The sequence below is a fragment of the Conger conger genome, chromosome 1 (genome assembly GCF_963514075.1).
Source record: "Conger conger chromosome 1, fConCon1.1, whole genome shotgun sequence".
NCBI lineage: Eukaryota > Metazoa > Chordata > Actinopteri > Anguilliformes > Congridae > Conger > Conger conger.
In genome coordinates this window covers 62,568,605-62,585,919 of record NC_083760.1, presented here as the reverse complement: position 1 = coordinate 62,585,919, position 17,315 = coordinate 62,568,605, and the positions used below count along the sequence as shown (strand labels likewise).

The following is a 17,315-nucleotide window of genomic DNA, read 5'->3' as shown; positions in this document are numbered from 1 at the left end:
CACTTATACAAAACTCTCATTCCTTAAAATAAATCCAAAAAAAGTGTAGTTTATTTTACTCAGTCTTTCCTAACAGAGAAGACCTTTCAGTCCTCCTTATACGGAATGTGACCCCTCTACGGCCCGAGGGATGGCGACACAAATCTGCCACGTGCAAAACAAACTGTTTACGCTCTAGTTCTGTCCTTCAAAGTGCTATTCCAAGCAGAGCTACTGTACAATGTGGTTAACTGACCTTTCAGTAGTTTGATAACAGCTTTTGCATATAACTTTCAAGCCCCCCAGTAAAACACAATGAATGATCCGATCACTTTTAATTAGATTTAGCATTCTGCTATGCCAAACAAATAGGAACATTACACCACAGCGATTGCGTATGTGTGTGGGCACTATGCCAGCTACCAGCTGTTGCAAAACATAGCTTGAGCTGGTCAAATCATGTCAAGCTGAGAGCTGGTCTGAACTGGCCAACGAGGTAAATCATGTTGAGCTGGGAGTTGATCTGAACTGGTCAACCAGCTACTTCAAAACCTAGCTTGAGTTGTTTTTTTCAGGCAAATAGGGGCACACGTGCTGACATAAGGTGCCCAACATCCCATTGTTTGTGTAATTTTCTGCACTAAATTATCCCAACTTGTATACAGCTGCTGGGAGGTCAGAACCTTATCCCTCTTTGGAGTGAGAGGAACAATCCAGCCCCCCCCTTCACAGCAGCCAGGAGCAGTAATTCTCCCAAGATCAGCGCTTTAATAACACTGTAACACTGTAGTTTTGCCACACTGTGAGCACTTTTCCTGCTAAGTCTTAATAAACAAACGCCTTGGAGGGGAACCCTGCCCGCTCACACACACTAGTCTGATGTACGAGCTGGGCACAGACTGTACACTGTCGAGCACAGCTGAAGAGCAAAACATACACCGCACGCCTTTCCCTGATAAAATACAGGGATTTAAACATGTATCAGACTAGTGAATACATGCTTCAGATGCCAGGCTCTCCTAGTCTCCAATTAAAGCATGAAGGAAAAGGACTAGAATGGGATTTGTTCATTCTGGGATGGTTCACCTAGCTCAGGTCTCTGGAGTGCAGGCTGTGTTTCACCGTGATTTAAAGAAGTGCCCCTTCATACGTGATTCAGCTTGTTGTCGTCTCTGTCGGAGCAGAGTGGCTTTGCTCGCCGGCTCCCAGCTTTACATTATTCATTGTCCTCATCCGAGACCACTTACAGGATATGGCTCATATTTTACACATCTGTAAAGCAGATATTTTCTGAGGCAATTCAGCTCTAGTGCATTGCATGAGTAGACAGCAGCTGTGCTTTACCCTGGAACCAAAACAACAACCTTCAGTTGCCAGGTCCTTACCATGACCCCATAACACACTGCTCCTTACCCAGCTTAGCTGTCCATAACACACTGATCCTTAACCATAATACACTGATCCTTAACCATAACATATTGCTCCTTAACCATAACACATTGCTCCTTAGCCATAACACACTGCTCCTTACCCATAACATATTGCACCTTAACTATAACACGCTGCTTCACAACAATGGCACCCTGCTCCAACAGAAAGACACTCTGGAGACTTGCAGACACACTATCTTACAGTATGTGCACACACACACACACACACACACACACACACCAACGCACAAATGCATGCACGCACACAAACACACACACGCACACACACAGACACACACGCATGCACACACACATTGGCATGCATGCATGGACAGACACACACATGCGTGTGTGAGCGCCGTAGCCACTAAAGCGTGGTGAGACTGTAGGTGTGTTATTAAAGCCGCAGCTCTGGATGATGCGAGGCTGGATTAGTTGCAGCCAGCATGAGGGCACATCACAGCAAGGACCAGACATACCGCGCCAGGGTTTATTAAGCTCTCTGAGCGTCTCCGTATCTGCACCCACCCGTGCTTATCGCAGCGCTGTTAGCCACTGAGGACACCCTGTCATCCACACACACCTCCCTACCTCCCCTTCTTCAGAAATGACAGGAAACTTAAAAACAGGTAAAAGGAGCCGCTTTAAAGGCAGAGGATAGCTCTGGGCTGGGCAGGGAGGAAGTGAGGTGAAAGAAAGGCTCTACACCACTGCTCTGCAGCAGGGACTCAGATGAACAGAAGCAGGAGAGATAGATGGAGGAAGAAATGCTGGCAGTGTGGAATCTAATCCCCAGTTAATTGGTATGACTGATGAAGACAAATTGAAATGGGACAGCTGAAATAGTGTCTCACGCTGGGGGTGGGGGAGTGGGGGGGGTGGGGGGGGGCACTTCCAGTCAGGCAGTGTCTGACAGCTCGGAAAATACTCCCACATCGTTACCATGGTTATTAAAATCGGGTTACACTTTCTAAGAAGATTCCGACTATAAAAACAGCATAAAACCTTCCTAAGAACTAGCGCAGTTTATAAACGCTTACATGTAAACATTCATAAATGTACTGTACGTGCCAACCCACAAAGACTGCAATAGGGTGTGCTTTGTCACCACCATCTAGATTATGAACAGCAGTGCCATAGGATTTGCAATTAGCCAGCCATTCCAATATCCCTTACAATGTAGGCGGTGACATGTCAGAAGGTCCGCTGCACAGAAGCTAGACATTATGCTTTTATGTTTTATATGTTGACAATGTACTAGTAATTCGAAAAGAATGCAAAGAGCTCTAGTGAATAAATGAACTCCACAGTGCGATGCACTCCTGACATTGCCACACATCACTGTCAGCACATCAATCTTCATATCTGGCACAAACCTCCAGCACATCGCTGGGAAGGACTGCTGGCCTCCAGTCCCGCTCTCCCCACACGCTGACACATCACTGTGGGATAGAGCCTTGGTATTTTATAAACATCACACACACAAATCCTTTATATTCACACACTCACAGCATCACCGCACACAGGCACACACACACACACACACACATACACCCAGTTCAGTGACCGTACACAGCTGAGAAGGAAGAGGACAGTATCATTACTATATCAGACATGGACACTGTGTGAGGATCTGCATGTATGCATCCAATCAGACCATTCATATGCGGTTAAAGCCAGACACTGGTACAGCCTTCTCTCTCTGCCTGTCTCAGACTTGTGAACATAGCATAGCATGTGTGAGTGTGGACAGACTGCTAACGTTCTGATTAATGTGACACTTCTCATTTCACTCTGACCAAGGCCATATGCTTTACTCAACACCAGATGAGACGTTTACAGAATTCAGTGACGGATATCAAAAATGAAAGATACAATTTGTAGTAAATAGGCCATGTGCTGAAGATGAAGGAATATAGGCTTTGACATGTGCCTTCACCCAAACATTGTAGAGGAAAGGGGAAGATGGGCTCCACCAACAAATCCGGCTACAGTTTCAGACATTGTCAGGGCTACCAAGAGGGCCAAATTGCGTTATGCTAACATTTTGTGCCAGACCCTTAACCACCGGATTCAGATAATGATTAATTTAATAGTTTAATATGTAATTTAATGTTTCCAACACAGCTTCCCAGATTAAAAAAAGTATGATCACATTCAATTTAAAAATTAATTGCATACAGTACATGTTATTTGCACATTTTCAGTTTAACTGAGCTGGCTCACTAGAAAACTAGTGATTTATCCACCAAGCTAACCAGTGAGTTTGCTAGCAACCTAACTCACAACTAGAAATGTAGCAACATGCTTGTTTTTTTTTTTACCTTTTTGGTAAAAAATTAACTGAATAAAAGAACCAATCCAAATTCAATAAAGTAAAATGCTTGAACAGTTCCATATAAATAAATCTTATAACTCTGAGACTGTAGGATCAGTTCTCAGGTGGAACACAGCTATTGTACACTTTGGGCAAGGTACTAACCTGAATTGCGACAGTAAATATCCAGCAGTAGAAAACAGCCTCTGCTAAATGATTAAAGATGTAAAAGTTCAGACAGACGATGCCAGCTCTTCATTCATGGTGGTTTCTTTTCATTTGTGGAATTGCCTTTTGAGTCACCCCATATTTAAAGATTGGCTTTCCACAAGAGGAGCAGGCATGTGGTTCAAACAGAAGTGCATTTTTGTTCACACTCTGGTGTACAGACAGGGGGTATAGTCTAGAAGGGCTAGCCCCACCTCTAATTAAAAACTGACTTTCTTTGTGCTCTCGTATAGTATGGGGAAAGAATATAGCTCTCCTGTCCATCCTATGAAACAAACATACATTGACACACAGTTGCATGCTATTGGCAAATACATGAAGCCTTTGGCTATGTGATACTGCTTAATGTCTTTTGAACTTGTATGTTGGGATTCTACTGTATGCTCAATGAGTGCTGCACTTGTAGATTTTGAAGAAAGTGCATTAGTGAAAAAAGTGCATTAATGGATATGTAACATTTAAACCAGTAAGAACAAATGATGTTATGATTGCTATGTCTTGTTCGATATTATGCACACCTGGCAAAAAAGCAGCAATGTTTCTGTTCCTTGAACGTGGACACAAGAATCAGAATTCCGCTGTGGTCGAGGTGAAATGAACCATTTTCAGCCATGTTTTTCGATCCAGAATATTCTTTGGGCAGCCATTCCTGGGCTCAGTTTTCCCATACTGGCTCTGTGTCTTTGTGGGTTGTGACTCCCTTTGAATGGTACACTGTTCAGGGCTTTGTGGGAATGTGCCTGTAAAAATGTACTAAAGAATGAATGACTGATTGACTGATCAATTTGTGGTTAAACAGAACAAGAAATCGAGTGGGGATCCCCCAACTCCACTCTTAGAAATGTAACTGCAATTATTTGGACCATGCCAACCCAAACAACAGGAATCTGGGCACTGTCCAAGCTTGAGAGCCAATATAAACCTGGACAATGGATCTAACCCCTCACTCACCCCAAAAAATAAATCCCTTTTAATCCATGTGGCTATGATTAAGTCTTTCCTCTAAATCAAATGTGTAGAAAACCTCAACTGTTCAGTTATTACCTGCAGGAAATTTTTTAGAAGAATTTGCAATTAAAGGAAAAGAACGACATAAAAAAGATACAGAAGGGATACATAAAACAGAGTGTGGTTTGGCATAGCATAGCTTATCTGAGCGGTAACGTCCTGTGCCTTTACGAAGGGCTCACAGGGGCACACAAAGTTTGGAGCAAAGTAATTATCCGCCACATCCCACCCTCTGGCTCTCTAAGACATTCCCTTACACCCCACAGATCCACAACACCCTTTTAGTTCACAACTTGCTGAGGGAGCTAAAAAAAATTACCCCATTTAAACGTAAAACTGGCAAACACAAGGCCCAAAAGTCAAACAGCGTTGATATTTAATTCAACATTTAATATTGCATATAGTACCTTTTAGTACCTGAATAGTGCATTATAAAATGGATTATGGGATATTCAAGGTCAAACTGCTTTGAATCGTAATTATATTTTGCAATGACACAATGCAGAAGGATTAAGTTATGCGTTCCATAGCTTCAGAATACTCAAACATTTATCATTTGCCTGGCCTGCCCTGTCCCTTAACAGTGAAGTATGTTTGAAAAACCACAAGATATTTTAATTAAATGCTGTATCCAGTTATTGTTGTGACACAATTGCAGTACATGTTAATCATGCAATGGTTTCCTCCAGCTGCCAAAGAAAGGAACTGTACTGGCCTCACACATCTTATAGAAAATACTTGTTTCAAGTCCGCTACGATGAATCCAGGGGACATCTATTCAGGTGCTACATAATTATTGCCATTACTTTAAGCTATATACACTATACACAATTTTAGCTGTTTCTTTAAAATGCAGTATATTCTGAAACACTTCCTCTGTAAAAACAAATGCTCCTTATAATAAAATGTGAAAGATTCATATGACATAAGTGTATGTACAAAGGTGAGAGAAAGGCAGTCCTTCAAAGTTCAAATGCCCATTTTCCTGGCTTTCGTAATAAAAGATGCTATAAAATCGGTAAATGCAAGGCCTTTTAAAGTGCTTTCTGGAGCAATTTCAAAAGTGATATGTGTGCTGAAGTATATTAGTAAACTAAGGCATGGCTTCATCTCCAGAGAACAACCTTGAATCATCTTACAGTACATTCACCTGATATGAACTCCTGACTGAACTTATCGAGGGACATCTAACACTAACACACACACAGATGCATGCAAATGCACACACACACACGCACGCACACACACACACACACACACACAGGCTATGTAATCACTAAACATATAGGTGGAGCAATTGTTAGGGCATTACACATCAAATGGAAGTTAAGAATTTATGTTGTAAATTGCTCCAATAGACATTCTCATTAATAAATTCAAGGATGCTTTTTAGGACATTTTTAACATTTTCTGAGACATTATTAATATCTTTTATCTTCCATTAGAGCTCAGTAATATTAGCAAGCCACTTTTTGATTGTAATACCATATTTGTAGTAGACACCATTTAGTACTTGTAAAAGTACCTGTCACTAAACACAGAGAAAGTAGATATTATGTTGATAAAAAAATCAAGTACCTTCCATAGCCTCACTTCTTATATTCAATTAAATTAAATTAAATTTATTTTGTATAGTGCTTTTCACAGAATACGCTTTACAGAGTGAATTAAACATATCAGCCCTAAGCCCCCAATAGCATATGAGGTAAACGACTTCCTTAGGGGAGAAAAACCCTTAAACAGTGGCGGGAAAAAACTCTCGGGAGGAGCTAGAGAGGCATGCAAATCGAATCAAACAATTATAAATGAGCCTAAATCTTTCTAGATTCACCAGCCATGAATCTTGATTCAACACAGTTGAGGTACCTTTTTATACAGTCACGTGGAGGAGAGGGGGGAAGCTGAAACAGATGAGAGGTGTGATCTGAGTCAATGTTTAGATTCATTGTGGAGCCTGGGCCCTGCTCCTGTACATTCATCTGATAGCAGCCTCCATGGCTCTTCACCAAATAGGCCATACGCTGAAAACACATCTCCTCTACATTCACCGAAGATAAGCCTGTACACATTTATAAAGACGCTACAAGCACAGAGTCAGACACTGAACATAATCAGAGCAGAAACGCTGTCTGCTGCAGGAACCTCGAGGGTTAATCTATTCTCTGATCCTGCTGGCCTCCAGCAATCTAACAGCCTGTCTCAGAGAGAGGGAAAGAGAGAAGGCAAGGCAGGGAGAACGGAGGGGAAAAGAGAGTTATTTTCATCCCTCCTCTCTATTAGAGAGAGAGTGAGGAGAGGAGAATGAGTGAGTGAGTGAGAGAGAAAACATAGCATTTCCATAAAAGCTTGCAATTGCCTTAAACCAACGAGGCGTCTAGTTAAACTCCCTCTCGGAAACTGACACTACAATCAAGACTTGGCACCTTGTAATTCATATTGATGCGCTGAAGAAGGGGATGGCAGAGGCCTGTAACTGCGGAGGAGGAGCTTTTATGTGTCCAATCAAGCCTCAGCTTCAGTACACCTCACACCCTTGACAGCAGAACGATGTGTTTGTTATAGCTCTCTGACATAGTGCTTCACTTCTTTTTTAAACACTTCTTCTTTGTGGATCACCAGCACTGTCTTTCCTTTTAAGGGAAAGAAATGGAGGGGAGGGATGAGGATGGAGAGAGCCAATGAGAGAGAGAGAGAGAGAGAGAGAGAGAGAGAACATGTAAGTAGAGGAGCAAAGGACAGACAGTGATGAAGGGCACAGAAAGAGAAAGAGAAGAGAGAAAGAGAGAAAGGTAGGACAGGGAATGCACAAGCAATTAGAGAGGAAAATCCTATGTTGTGGAGGAAATGACTGATGCTCCTCTTCAAAGAGGCCCTCTCTCACAGCGGCCCTTTCATACAGAGCCAGGGCAGGAGGGCACTAAAACAGCTCCACACAGCACAGCAATTACAACAAGGCCCTCTGCCTCACTCCTGAGGGGAGAAAACTATGAAGGATCGTCCATACAATTCTGCAATCAAAGGGGAGACTGGACAACTGCAGCAGGAAATAAAGTACATTTTCAGTTAACTGTTTCTTGGGCACTTTTGAGGTACATTGGAGGAACCTGGTTCCACTGAAAGTTTGTTCGGCACTGGGTGCTATGGTCTGATGAGCCCAGCAGTGAGAGGGTTGGTATTAGAAGAAAGATGCTTATGTTGGAAAGGATACAATGTCTATGTTAATATGAGGTGGATCTCTGATGTTGTGGGGTTGTTTAATATGTGTCGGTTAAGGTAAATAACCGATAAGAGCGTCTGCCAAATGCCAATAATGTAATGTAATGTAATGTAAATAGAATTACATATCTCCAGGAAGTACACATTTTGGCCAAGAACCTGTTATCCACCCCCAGAAAGCTAGGCAGCAAGGCAATGACCACACCTCAAATTTGATTGAAAAAATGTTGTTTGGATTGAAGAGGGCTGTCTAAAAGCACAGACTAAAGGATCTGAAAGATGTTGAAGAATTATGTCAATAAAGACCCCTACCCCCACCTCCAAACTTGTTCAAACCTGTTCACCAATCTCATACAAAAATTATAAAAGATAAATTAACTGAGTAATACTTGCAATGGGAATGGGCACAATGAACACAATGAACTTAAAATAGTGGTGTGAATAATTGTGAGACCCATCTTTGTGTCTGAGTGTCTTTTCTGCTGTTCATTTAATCATTAGCATTTACTGACGAGCACAAAGCATGTGATCATTTTACTGTATATGGAGATCTCCCCCACATGAAGAAAACCCCCACACATACTACTTTTATGACATGATCTCTGATCAGCACCTTCATCTGTGTCCTTGTGTTGTGTGTGTATGTGTGTCTGTAACATTTTACCTTGGCCTTGTATTCAGTCATGTAGGACTGTAGTGACCATTAGCTGTCAGGTTATGATACATTACTTGCACACACAAAGAGCATAGGTGAACCACTCTCCACTGAACAACCACCAGAAAATCAAGCCATAGGAGGGGAAGAGGGAAAAAGCAGCTAGTGCTATCTTGTGAAACTCCACATCAAACCAGTTCTGACATTCTATCTTGACTGTGAAATGACAAGACACAGGCACTGTGATAAATCAACCAGAGTGGCTGATTGCTGTAAAACCTGTCACTGAAGATTCCCACTCAGAGACAAACACGCACTTACGCACACATTCACACTCATATTGCTGTTTTTGCTGCCCAAATTCAGCATTCACTTTGAACCCTTACAAGCAGGTTTCAGAGCTATGTCCATTTTAATGGACTTTTATTATTAGACAAATGTCTGCGGCATTTGACACAGTCTGTCACAACACAGCTAGATTGCTTGGGGAGGTGGCTTGGTATTATGGACACCCCTCTCCACTGGTTCCAGACCTATCTTTCAAAGAGGGAGCATTTTGTTTCTCTGGGTAATTGTAAATCTGTCCCAGCCACACTCATGCAGGGTGTCCCACAGGGCTCTGTCCTTGGCCCCTTGCTATTGACCATTTACATGCTTCCTCTTGGTCAGATTCTTCGTAGTTCTGCTTCGTAGTTCTGCTTTTACGAGCTTTTAGATCCTGCTTCTAGGTCTTAAGGCCCTCCTAGGTAATTTTACAGGGACTTCAGTATGGCCATTGATGGGTCTGTAATTAAACCTAGCCCTATAGTTCAGAACCTTGGAGTTACCATGGATCCCACTCTATCTGTCCAGTTTCACATCTGTAATAATATTATGGATATTATCAAAATGTCCACATTTTTCAGACCTATCCTCACTAGTCCTGTTGCAGAACACATTTGTGTTCACCTGTTTAGACAACTGTAATTCAATCATGTACGGCCTTCCATCCATCTCGCTTGATAGGTTACAGTACATTCAAAATTCTGCAACATGGGTAGTTCCCAGACGCCCAGACAATGGGAACACATAACTACCGCATCATTTTCAAATTACTCCTACTAACCTTTAAAGCATTACACGGTTTAGCACTCTCCTACCTCTCAGACCTCCTGCGTCATTGCGTTCCCTCACGTTCACTCAGCTCACTCCAGCCTCCTTGTAGTCCCTCCCACTAAACCTTGTTCCATGGGGGGCCATGCATCCAGTGCCATAGCTCCTGTGCCCTGGAATTCCTTCCCCCTCACTGTCAGACACTCAGAGTCACTAACCGTGTTTAAATCTACACTCAAACTCACTGGTTTACTTTGGCTTTCAGCTGACTTTTATTATTTTATTTGTTTCAATTATTTATTGTTTATTATTATTCTTCTTCTTCTTATTATTATTATTATTATTATTATTATATAGTACACACAAGCACGCACAGACCGACGGACGCATGCACACACACACACACACACACACACACGCACACACACACACACATCTCAATCAACTGTCTCCTTATTAAAACATAAGTACAGCTCACCAGCTCTAAGCCACCTGCACAAAGATGTGCATGACTGGAGGTAAGCTGGCTGCCCAGCTGGAACATTCTGGCAGCTTGTGAGGAAACATCTCTTGGAGATGCTGTGTCTCTAATGAAGGAGGAGTGTATGTCCTATATAAAGACTAAAGATGGACTGACTGTTTCTCAGGCAATTGCAAAAAAGAAAAAAATATACAAAGAAGTGGAAAAAACAGAAGGGAGAAAAATGACATGCATTTAAATGGGATTTAAGCCAGAGAGCTCATTTGTATTCTACGAGCACTCTCCTATGAATATTGAAGCAACGACTCTTTATGGAAAGAGGAAATGGATGAATCGCTTATTTTAAATGTGCCACACCTGGGCCACTTCCTTCATATGCACAGCGCCCAGTCAGCTCGGGCATATCTTTATCTAATTCAGAAGGAGCAGATCAATCTCCACCCTACCACTCTCCTCCTTAATCTCCATCACCATCCGCAAGGCCATCACAATCCCTACCACTACCACCAGAATCCTCACTGTTATCCTCAACAACATAATTTGTGCTGCTCATATATCTGGGCTAAAGATTGCCAGTCACTACCTTGGGTCCAGCAGTGCTCTGAACCATGATGTCCTTTGACACACCACTTCCTGGTCAGATGGGTAATCTGTCTTTTTGTGCAAACATGTCTTGTGCTCCAGTCACAGTCCTTACCTGCCGGAGCCTGACACGATGTGTGCAATAGCAGGGCAATCCCAGTGGCCATCAACATCACCACCATTCAGGTGAGGCTCCAGTGAGGTGTGTAAAGCCTCATTTATACTTCATTATGACAAAAATGCTGTATTTTCAAAAATAAAATTGAAACGCAATGTGATTGCATTTAAAGTAGATTTGAAATTTCTTTGGTAGTGATTAGGAAGTATACAGTAGCTTAACTTCAAAAAATGAATTAAAATTGTAGACAGAAACGAATTAAAAACATTTCCTTCTTTTCCAGGTGTGGGGAAAGGTTTTTACTCCAGTTGTTCCTCCCAGACCACCCTGATACATACAGTGGCATCATTCCCATTAGCCCACCCCAGGGGAGGGGATTAATTCCCATTAGACTGCTGTGGAGATGGGACTCACTGCTGTTTCACAGTCCTGGCATGGAGGCTTAGCTTACCTTGGCCATCTGAGCCTGGACACCGCTGGCCTTGAGCGACGCTACAGCCTTCTGAGCTGCGGCTGGGCTGTCGAAATCCACAAAACCATACCCTGCACAGACACACAAACAGAAAGGACACCAGAGCACGTTAAACATCAACACGTGTTCAGAATTAACACCCAGCAGCAGGTGACATGTGTGTTTGTGTTTGTGTGTGTATACACGATATACAGAGCACAGAGACGGCAAACACTCTTCTGTTGTTCCATATCAGTGACTCAATCCTGGTGGCCTACGGTAGGCTCAGGCAATTCGCTTACACACCAAACATCAGTTGTGCACCTCAAAATCGTCGTTATTTCGGAAAATGGCTGAAACTACTGTTATTTCAGACCCAAAAATGGCTGTTGCTGGAGACATATTTACAAACTCATCAAGGGCTGAGACTGATTTACTCAAGTTAAGAATCTCTCTAGCTGAAGCCAAAGACACTCTGGACAATGATACCCGCACATTCATTTCTTCCTTCAGGTCTGCAATAATAGCCTTCCATCGTCTGTTAGGAGTCTGTTAGGAGTACTGTGGAGAGAACTACCATCATGCCCCAGGAAGGCAATAGGACCCCTGCAGTCAAATAACTCGACAACACTCTTTGCTGTGGCCAAACTCCTGTGCTGTAAAAAAGTAACTGACGCAAAACCACACAGTGTGTTTGTTCATCTCACCCAGCTATGACTCCCACAAAGGTTAGTGAGTGCCAAGCCATCATCTCGCTATCTCTCTGCAGTATATGAAAATCCATGAATCCTGAAAAGTTCAGCATCACGCCCTGCGCACTGATGAGTTACTGTTATCCTGTCTTTCCTTTGAATACATTACTCCAAGGTCAGATTAGTGTTAATTAAAAATATTCACTGGATTAAAAACACTGACATGTGTCTGGGGAACACTGATTCAGAGGTAATGTGTAATAAAAAATGATAATGTGCAAATGCATCTCAGTGGCTACAATTCTAGAGGAAATGTGCAATTCTGCAATGCCCACAGTGTTAATGCCAGGCCAGCCTGCAACACTGACAAAACTAATAAAAACACTACACAACTAAATCTGCCAAGCCCATGAGATTTAAGATGGTAACTTATTACCATATATCAGGAGATTTGCATCATTCAGCAACCTTTCCCCACTCTGTGAGTTCTAGAGGGCTGTGTTGTGTTTGGGGAGAGGGTTTTTACGTTGGAGGCAGATGTGATGGACATTGGTGTACATTAGGTTGGTTTTCCATCCCCGCAGTGTGAAAATGAACCTGATACTCCTTTTGCCACTGTGGAAACTCAAACTTCATGAACAGGTAATGCACACTGCAGTTCATTTTAAGGTTTTTATTTTATTTTCTCTACCGAACACAACAGAAAAGTGCCAAAGGGTCCACAGTATAACATGTATAATGAAATAAATTAATAGAGAAAAACACAAGTATTTGTCTCCTTTCTAAGCCTACTGCACCACTGCATCTAGTCTTGTGTCTTGACAAAGCAAGAGCTTGAGAATCTTGACGTATGACTATCAGGCACGCTTAAAGTCAATGGTCTGTTCAATTGAACCCTTGGTTATTCTGCTCTCTGGAGGGTGGGTTGGCCCTATAAATATGGATCCCATCTTATCCCCAGCCATGCCTCCACTGGGTGACACAGGCACATGCACACACACACACATACACACACTCACACACACAGAATTTGAGGCTGGAGTAAGTTGTGCTTTGTGAGTCGGGTTTCCTCTTGACTTGGAATGTTGAGCTTGCACTTGAATTAAAATTGACATGGTAACCAAACTGCACCCGTAACTTAACCGGACAGCAGAAAATCCAGAAATTAGACAATATGACTGAGAAGCATATGTGGCAGCATGATCTGGAATAAGTGTCTCTCAGCAGCCTCAGCCAGGGCAGTCACTTTATCTGTGTAAGTTGCTATTAACGAAATTGCATTGGTATGACTGAGTCTAAATTGACTTTTGATATGGAGTGTCAAGCCTCTCTGTCAAGCCAATCTGTTCTCTATGCGTAGGGTCTATCCTAAGTGTCAGAGGCCAGCTTCAATGTTTCATAATTAGGTACTCAACTGGCTTGAGTCAATAATGCAAAGCCATACTGACTTTAGGCCACACTGTAAAGAAACAGGACTAGGACTTACACTGTAAAGAAACAGGACTAGGACTTACACTGTAAAGAAACATGACTAGGACTTAGGCATCCAAAAAAAGAATGTATAATGCTACAGTTGAAATACAGTAAAGAAGTAGGAAGTTGGAATGAGAGAAAGAGGGGAGAGAGAGGGGGGGGGACTAATTTAAATTGGGTCAGTTTCTAAGAAAGCACAGTTCTGTCACACGTCTGCTAGCAGCCAGAGACATGATGCAAGCTTTGGCAGTATGGCGATGGGGGTGCTAAAGGAACCAACAGTCATCTGCAGTCACACATTTTTTCTGTTGTGTGTGTGTGCTTGTTTGTGGTGTGTATGAGTGTGTGTTAGCCTAGTCATTAATTTAAACTCTGAGTTCAGCTGATGGCATATGCCAGTCTTCACTCTTGGAGTGTGGTTCTGAGACTGCTGAAAAGTTTGTAACGGACAGGGGTCTGATGCTAAAATAAAGGGATACTCTAAGGAGCTCTGAGGAGATGCAGCTTGGCAGATTTGCTGTAGGACCACAGGGTTTTGCATCTCTAGGTGAGAAGGATCCAAGTGACTGGAATGTACTATATATAGTATATACCCTGATATACAAATACACTTATGCACAAACCCTAATGAAAAAAATCACATGAAATTAGCATTTTCACATGTGAAAACCCTTCTATCTATCTTTGAAAGTTCACTGGATTCTTATTCACTGGACATTCTGTGTCTGGGCTTTTGCTGGACTGGCAACACCTTTTAAGAAAAACAAGCCAGTTAGGACGGTTTATTTGCGAAGTACGGACGGCATGGAGTGGAAATGCTCGCAGTAACAGAGAAAGGAAGTAAAAGCCGCGAGACTGGCCTGAAACTGCGGGATGGGGAGGGGAGATGGCAGGCAGAGACAGGAGATAGAGATCTGCAGTGTGGTGCTCCAGATAAGGCCGACACTGGCAGGTGGAACGAAGCTACAATCAAGCCCCAGGTTAATTGAGTGTGACTTTAATACGTAAAACTGACAGAAAATCCAGGGAGGATGCAGAGATCCGCTGATTACCCAGCAGAACCTTCTGCAAACATCTTCATCATGCCGCCATCATTTCCACAGCTGCTAATGGGAACTATGTGTTACAGTGGCTTCAGAAAGTATTGGTAGTGTTGTAGACTTCATTTTAAATGGATAAAATTGCTGTGTTTGCCCATCAATCTACACTCAATAACTAAAAATGACAAAGTGAAAACATGTATTGTATTATGTAAATACTTGTGTATTTATATAAGTATTCAGACCCTTTGCTGTGTCACTCCAAATTGTGGTCAGGTGCATCATGTGCTATAATTATGTGTCTAGAACTTGGAGTCCACCGGTGGCAAATTGAATTGATTGGATATAGTTTAGAAAGGCATACACCTGTGTATATAAGGTCCCACAATTCACAATGCATGTCAGGACAAAAACCAAGCCATGAAGTCCAAGGACCAAAACCATTTCTAAAGCTTTGACTGTTTCCAGGAGCAGTGGCCTCAATCATTGTGAAATGGAAGAAATTTGGAACCAGCAGGACTCTTCCTAGAGTTTGCCATCCTGCCAAACTGAGGGAAGGATGAATGCAACCAAATACAGAGAGCTCCTTGAAGAAAACCTGCCAAAGTGCACGCAATGGAGGTATGGGACATGCGAGCATGCATGCATGTGTGTTCGTCTGAGCGAATGTATGCATGTGCATGTAAGTATGTATGACGTGCTCATATCTCACAGGATGTCACATGGTGATATGTTGTCTGTGTTCTGCTTGGTGGTTTGGGGGTTGCTTGGAAAACTTCATACACCGTCTCCTACATTCCGGTGAACTAAACGGAGCTCTACAAGCTCAAACAACCAAATCATTTCAGTGAAGCAGCACAGCCACTTTTTGTTTCCTGGCTCTATATTCAGGATTAACCCAGTATCATTATTCCACATTACCCCAGTCTCTGTAGTCCAGATTCCCCCTGTCTTATCCTGACTGTTTAGTTTGATTGAATCATTCAGAATTCACTCCATAAGGAACGCATAAGGAAATGGGTCCTTTCAAAGTATATAGTTTGGAGGACAATTCTGCATTCCTCTTGTGTATCTACCATTGATATCTCAAATTCCTACATGGCTGGATGTTTACCAGGGCCTTTTTTTCATGATAACAGCAACCCTCAGTGAAGGAACAAACCTGTTACCTTCTGGTTCAGAGGTCAATTCCCCCCCACAGACAGAGCTGAACTCACAGGGCCAAGCAGTAATAGGGCACAGTGGGAATCCAGAAAACCCAAAGAGTACATGTGTACAGCACTCCAGCAACTTCACCTCTGCTTTACGAATCAATCAGGTCACAGTCCAGTTCTTTAGTGGAGGTCTGGACATAAATATGTCTGCAAAACAGCACCAAACTTATGCATGAAACCCAGGGTGATTCTTAATTTTACTTCATCTCATTTTACCCAGGATTTTTTAACTTGGTTACCACCACCGACTGAATGTATGTATTATTTGCAGCTGTTTGCATGCAGAGTATGAATGTACATTTTAATTTAGTAAATTGTTTGCCGCTGAAAATGAAAATGCAATGCATTGATTAGCCTTACCCCCTGTCGTCTATGTCCTGAACCATTGCTCGATCAATATTCAGAAGGATTGTACTGTGAGAAATTTGGTTAGAGTCCAGAATGTAAATTCAATAACGTATTTAAACGCTTCTACAGTTCACTTTGCTCACCATCTTTCTCAAGGTCAGCAGAATTTCTCAACAAACTGCAGTAAATCTAAACCCTTGTATGTTTGAAGAATATTACAAGAATTATGTGGTGGATTTATGAAAAAGAAATTCAAGGATGTAAAATAAACTTGAGCACTGTTTAAAAAGAAACTTACAAAGGATGAATTGTTTTTGGGAGGAACTATTCTGCAGAATAGTTTTTCTAGAGGTTTTTTTTTCCTCTTTTACAAAGGAAAGCTTCGTAGTACCCTTAGTAGAATTAGATAAAACCAGAGAGATGTGGAACAGCTGGTGACTCAAGCTGTGGAACATCTTGCAGTAGAGCGAGAGACATGTGACAAATATTACATTAATGAGCAAACACTGATAATATCTGTACAGAAATCTCTATGTAAAAATGTAATGTTGGAACAGCCAGAGAAAACTATAGTGTTTGTTTTACGGACCTACAGTAAGTATAGATGTGTGGGGACAGCTGAGAGACAAATGTGCAGCCAGTTTGAAAAACTATCATTCATACTTTTAGTTGTCATTGATCATTCATGTCACCTTGGTTATAGCCATATTGGGTGACTTGAATGGACAATGACAAGTATTTTTTAGACAGACTTTTAAAATATTTAATACTATTTATGAAGCCCTGTGAGCAACATGTGTAGCAAATCTGAACCAACTTCAGGGCTGTAAAATGCTTTTGTGAAGAACCTTCGGTAATAAAAATTTAAATCAATCAAAATGAGTAAACAACAGCAGCTTTGGGGATTTTGAGGACAACACATGTAAATTGTCGTACAATATCTTCAATTTACAACATGGTGGTGTTTGAACTTTAACCCTCGGTCAGACAG

The 17,315-nt window shown here is 42.0% G+C and overlaps 1 protein-coding gene across 3 annotated transcripts in view; it reads right to left on the bottom strand.

The window, feature by feature from the left end:
- The window catches only part of rbms3 (RNA binding motif, single stranded interacting protein), a 308,178-nt gene that overhangs the window by 106,019 nt on the left and 184,844 nt on the right, over positions 1-17,315 (bottom strand). For all 3 annotated transcript variants that reach the window (XM_061236859.1, XM_061236867.1, XM_061236875.1), the window contains one exon: positions 11,558-11,649. In XM_061236859.1, coding sequence (XP_061092843.1) covers positions 11,558-11,649 — 92 coding nt within the window. The remainder of the gene's footprint in view (positions 1-11,557; positions 11,650-17,315) is intronic.